This window comes from Halyomorpha halys, unplaced genomic scaffold (assembly GCF_000696795.3).
Source record: "Halyomorpha halys isolate HHAL.00 unplaced genomic scaffold, Hhal_1.1 Scaffold490.1, whole genome shotgun sequence".
Classification (NCBI taxonomy): Eukaryota; Metazoa; Arthropoda; class Insecta; order Hemiptera; family Pentatomidae; genus Halyomorpha; species Halyomorpha halys.
In genome coordinates, this window is record NW_027106788.1 from 697,145 (window position 1) to 703,144 (window position 6,000).

Here is a 6,000-nt window from a genome sequence, read left to right on the forward strand (position 1 = left end):
TTATAAAAACTTGAATCTCTCCTTTAACTATAAGGAGGCATTGGTTTGTATAACATTTATATATTCTCATATATTTGTTATTTCGAATGGAGTTCTAATTAAGTTACATATTTTTATTACAGATTATTTTATTTTGGTTGTTTTTTTTTTAAGTAAGATTCAGTTTGTATTATTTGTATAATACCAATCACAAAGGCTAAGACAAAATCTGATAAACCATATTAAGTCGAACTTTTTTAATGTAAAATTATATAATAACAAAAGTTATTGAAGTTTTATTCTACATTTTTGTAACATTTTGTCGTATTCTATTGGCCATTTTCATCTTCAACCAAGTAAACATAATAAACAACCCCTAGAAGTATTTGTGAAAGCAAATTTTAAAATTCTGCTAATTTCCAGCCGTTCTATAACTGAGGTATTTTTCTTGGTGCTTTTATATTTACAATGTATAAATTAATGTTTTATAAAAGTTGGTCAAGTGATGCGATTATTTAAAATTTTATATTAAATTTAAAAGTCAATTGATTCTCAAGAGCAGTGCTGCCGATTTTCCCGAACAAAAAATACCCAGTCAGTACCTTGATAATACCTGTTTTACCTGACAAATATTGGCCACTTCACCCTCTTCTGGAGGATCAGTGATGTTATAACTGTAACAGTCTTAACAATCATGATGCTGTTGCACTAACTCTGGCATGGCAGTTGATAGTAAAAGTAATGTCAGTGAAATAACTTACAAGTCAACTGTTACACGTATACACCTTGACAGTGAACTATCATAAAGTTTCAGTTATTGCAGCAAAAGCCACAGCCACTACCATGTTAAAACTGTTTGTTAATAATAGTAATGACAACATTAAATAGTACACGTAATGTCAGTGGACTAACAGTCACATTAAATGTCATGTTTAACTGTCATATATATAAGCTTTGACAGTGATCTGTCGCAACAACAAGGCAGGAAAACATTGTTCTAATATTTGCCAAAGAACTTAAAATTGAATCAGCTCCAGGCCCCAAAACAAATCAACCATTGACTCCAAAAACAAACTTTCCCTAAGAACTTAAAATTAAATGAGGCCCATAAAACAAATTACTTTCAATACTTCAAAATTATAGCCACCACAGGCCTAAAAAATATTTTGACTCAGGCCTTCTTATAAGTTCTAAAATTCAAATTACCTGCCCTTGGCCCTAAAAATGAATAGACTCTGGATTCCAAAAATAAATCCAACCCAGATCCCCAAAAAAAACAAATCCCCACATGACCCAAAAATAATATTCATCCTAAAACTCAAAAATAAATGTATCCCAGGCCCCCAAAGGTATAGGTACGCCTAAGTTCTAAAGTTCAATATCTAAGGAAAAATAATACTTTGGTAGTAATAGAAAAATATCTAAGGATTAACTCAAAAAACTAGTTGAAGGACTAGTGTGACATTGCACTAGCGCTCTATAAATAATGTGAAGCCATTTTACCTGAAATACCCACTCACCACCAATTACCCACAAAGGTGAAAAATACCTGAAAATTGGGTAAAAATACCGTAAAATTGGCAGCACTGCCCAAGAGGAAAAATCATTTCAAGTACTACCTAATAAATAATTACCCCTCACCTTGGAAACCGTAAATAAAAAGCTCAATATTCTTATCTTGTTATTAATCTATTTATTTTGGTTGAAATAAAAAAACAAAAATATTTCCTGCGTTAATTTATTTATTTTCACTTTTTTTGAAATGAAATTTGGCACCTATTATAGTAATAGATTGGTTTTGAGAGATTTAAACAAGAGCAATAGTTTTTTAATTAAAAAAATGAGATGAAAAATAATTAAAATAAAGCTGTGAATTTTATCTAGTTTTTCAATTTTGACAGATTTCCTTAGTCCTGTATTTTAACATTAACTTAATGATTATTTTCAATTATTAAAATATTTAAGTAATTTGAACATTCACCAAAATAATGGTTGTTACCATGCCAAGAAATTATTTATACAACTAACTCATGATTTCATTAATATTCAATTTTTTTAATTAGTAGATTAGTTAGCAAATTATGGAACAGCTACAAAATAAAATAATAATTACGTGAGGAAGAAGTGATTTCTGTAAGTATCCTGAAGTAGGGCGACAGCACGAAGAGGCTTCTGACAAGTCAGCGTGAATGTCCAAGAGTGACGACTTTCCTTAGAGGACATGGTTGCCGCAAGTGAAGAACTACATGTGTCTTCTACTCCTTCTAAGTTTTCTCTCATTACCTCGGCTGGCTCAGGTGTTTGTGACCATCTGAGGATAAAATACATAAATATTTATTAATTTATTATGTTGAGAATTACAAATGGAGACAATAGAGGATTTTATCAAAAAAAGGTTCATGGAGTTCCACTTCCAGTTACCAACAGTGACCTAGAACTTGGTAAACCCAACCATAACCCGAAGACTGAAGCCCAGGCTGCTTTTATTGTTACTCTAAAATTTTATTTTATTCTAATTATTTTTTTTTCTCTTCATATTTTTCTTAAATTATCTTTTTTTTCCCCCATTAGAAGTCAATTATTTATTTAGTTAAATCCATAAATGTCATTGTTTTTGTTATTAACTTTACTTTTATCTTTTATTAAGAATTACAATTTATTTTATCTTAATTTTTTTTTATAATGTTATATATAGTTAGGGGTGTCTTTTGTAAGAGACTATACCATAATCAATTGTTAAAAAAAAAAAAAAAAATGTACCTCTTACATTAACAATGTGAGGCCCACCAGGCCAATCTGATATTAAATAAAAATATTAATTTATGTGGGTGTTAATGTTTATAAAAAATAGTTAAATTAATATTGTTATAATTGGCTTGTTTTACTATCTATAAGTTGAACTGAATGAAATTGTTATCCTCTAATTAACAATTTAACATGGAACTGTGCTTGAATCGTATCTGGTAACAGACATAGACTTGTATTAAGAGCGTTGATAGTAGTTCTTCCAGTGAAGAATCTGATATGTTAACAGTTGACATATATTAGGTTGGAGAAAAATAAATCCATTATTTTTAAGTGAAATTCAAGACTTTATCTAACATGTTTTGGATTGTCCGATTTGGGTCAAATATGAACCATTTTGTTCTATAATTTGTTACCATTTTAAAGGTAGCTTCATAATGCCTCTCACAGAAGTCTTTGTCCCTATTGCCAAAAAATTCTAGCAACCGATTTACACAGTCTTCTCTTGATGCCAAAGTGCTATCACCAAGAAAGTTTTGCAATGCAAAAAAAGATGATAATCGCTAGGTGTCAGGTCCAGACTATATGGTGGATGCTTTAAAACTTCCCAACCAAGCTCCTGGAGTTTCTGGTGAGTCACTATAATGTATGTAGCCTGGCGTCTTGATGGAACTACCACACCTCTTCCGTTGGTCAATTCTAGCCATTTCTGGTCAACAGCTAGCTTCAAATGTTCCAGTTGTTGATAATAAAGATACAAATTAAGTGTTTGGCCCTAAGGAAGCAACTCATAATATATGAGTCCTTTCCAGTCACACTAAATGCACAGAAGAACCTTCCTGGCCGTTAGTCCTGGTTTGGCCACAATTTGAGCTGCTTCACTGCGCTTTGACCACAATCGTTTTCGCACAAAGTTGTCAATTTCATCCCATTTGGCCAAGGCTTCACAGATGGAAATTCGATCCATCATGTTTTTTGGTGTTAATTGGTGTGGCACCCAAAAATCAAGTTTCTTTTTGAACTCAGCTTTGTGCAAATGGTCGATCTTTAGCTCCTGAGCGATGCTACAATTACTTACATGCCGATCAACTTGAAATATTTCTGTGATTTTATCGACATTTTTATTGACGAGCCTGCCAGTCCAAGGTGCGTATTTAACATAAAAAAAAAACCGAACAGAATCCACGAAACCAAAATTGCACATAATTAGCTGTTTTGGGACCATAATCAAAATTCACAATTTCAGCCGCCTGGCTTGCATATTCACCTTTATCAAAGAAAAACTGTAAAATGTATCGAATTTTCTCTTTGCTGGCATCCATCTTTAACACCCCTGTAACTCACAACACCCTGGACCAAACAAAAAATGCCAAATGAATTTTTTTAGTGTGAAATGTCACCTTGACAACCAGCATAAATCTGAAAATGGTTGATTGATATTTTACGAGGTATCAATCGCTACACCCATCTACTGAAAAAATAATGGATTTCTTTTTCTTCAGCTAGGAAATAAACAATCGCAGATCAAATGTTTGCTTTGAGGGCCATGCTTGAAAGAATGCAGAAATATAATACCATCAAACCTCATCTCTTCATAGACTTTAGTGGTGCTTATGATAGTGTTATTAGGAAGAAGTTCTACCAGGTTAAGGCAAAAATGTATATCTCTCTTGAATTGATTCACCTTAAATAGTTACTGATGATAGTAATTATATGTCAAGTTAGAATACAGAGACAAATCAAGACATTCATGACTACAAGAAGCCCAAGGCAAGGAGATAGTCTATCATACCTCCTGTTCAACCTACCACAAAAGAAGGTGATAATGATTTTTGCAAATCTACGATTCTTGCATAATCAGATGATATAGATATTGTAGCCAGATCACACAGAGATTTAAAAAGGGCCCTTCTAGTAATAGAGATAACAGGACAGAAATTATTAATTATCTTACTCATTGAGAAATTATGGTTTGAGAGGTATGTGGAATGAAAAAGTGAGGATGGCCACAGCTGATATTGGTAGATGAAGTTAAATTTCTGGAAACAAGGGGTCTTCATACTAAATAATAAATAAGTATTAATTGATTAATTATTATTAACCCTTTAATGAGATAAGGGAAGTCTAATTGTTCTGATTTTAAGAACTAACTATAGATTAATTATAACTTCAAGAAGGAGAAAAATAAGCGCAGGTGAATGAAGGAATGGTTAAAGTACAGGAAAAAGTTCACTCATGTAAATTTTAATCATTGAATGTTAAAATGGCCATTCTCAAATTATTTCGAATTACTTTGTGGAATATCGAAATTTCTGATCTCAAAAATACTCAATCTCAAATCTCCTGAAGACATTTTAGGAAGTGATTTATCCATTAGAATAAAATTATGAAGATTAATATTTTTTAAAAATTTAATAATAGGAATATTTAAATAACCCAATTCACTGTGCACTAAGTGATTCAAATTTTTATGAGTGAACTCATTCCTTTATCTTAACCATTCCTTTAATCATTTATGCTTCTTTTTCCCTTTCTTTCTTGGAGATATAACTAAAATAACCAGCTTACTTATGCAACATTTTAACAGCAGAAGTGCCAGCCATGAACTAACTCATTAAACAGTAATAGTCCACAGTAGATTGATCTAGTAATATTATCAAATCATAACTAAATTCATTTCATTCTTGATTAACTACCAGGAAGTCTTTCATAATGTATGTTAGAAGATTAAGGTGATCTTCCAATGGAGCTTTTTAATAAAATAACCTTTATTAATAACCTTAATTTCTGTAACATTTCAGAATCTTTACCTACACCATCAGGTTATCAAATCCCTAATCATTAACATGAGCCATTATAATTTTGTCAATCATGATAATAGGTTGATTACATTTTAATTATGGAATGGCTCAAGTCAATGATAAACAATTTGATAACCAGATGATGGGGATAAAGACAGAGAAATATAAAAAATAAGTTGAGGTATTTTTATTAAGAAACTTCATGGGATGAATCTCACCTCAACTATCAAATATATAAAACTAAATCTATAAACAAATATATATTCACTACTTTTTTATATATTATTTTTACATTTATTACTTTTATATTATTATTTTTGGTTTATTACCTTTTGAATTCACTACTTTTTAAAAATATATTTACTTCCTTTAATGGCTTGTAAATATTTGTTGAGTTGTGTTTTTAATTTTAAAAATAATATTAATTTTGAAGAATGGAATATGGTTCAGGTGCGGTCAAAAAAACTCAAATAGT

General features: G+C 30.9%; 1 protein-coding gene across 2 annotated transcripts in view; it reads right to left on the reverse strand.

Moving 5' to 3' along the window:
- Window positions 1–6,000, reverse strand: part of Helz (Helicase with zinc finger) — a 41,276-nt gene that overhangs the window by 22,010 nt on the left and 13,266 nt on the right. For both annotated transcript variants that reach the window (XM_014425000.3, XM_014424999.3), the window contains one exon: window positions 2,093–2,290. In XM_014425000.3, the coding sequence (XP_014280486.1) occupies window positions 2,093–2,290 (198 nt within the window). The remainder of the gene's footprint in view (window positions 1–2,092; window positions 2,291–6,000) is intronic.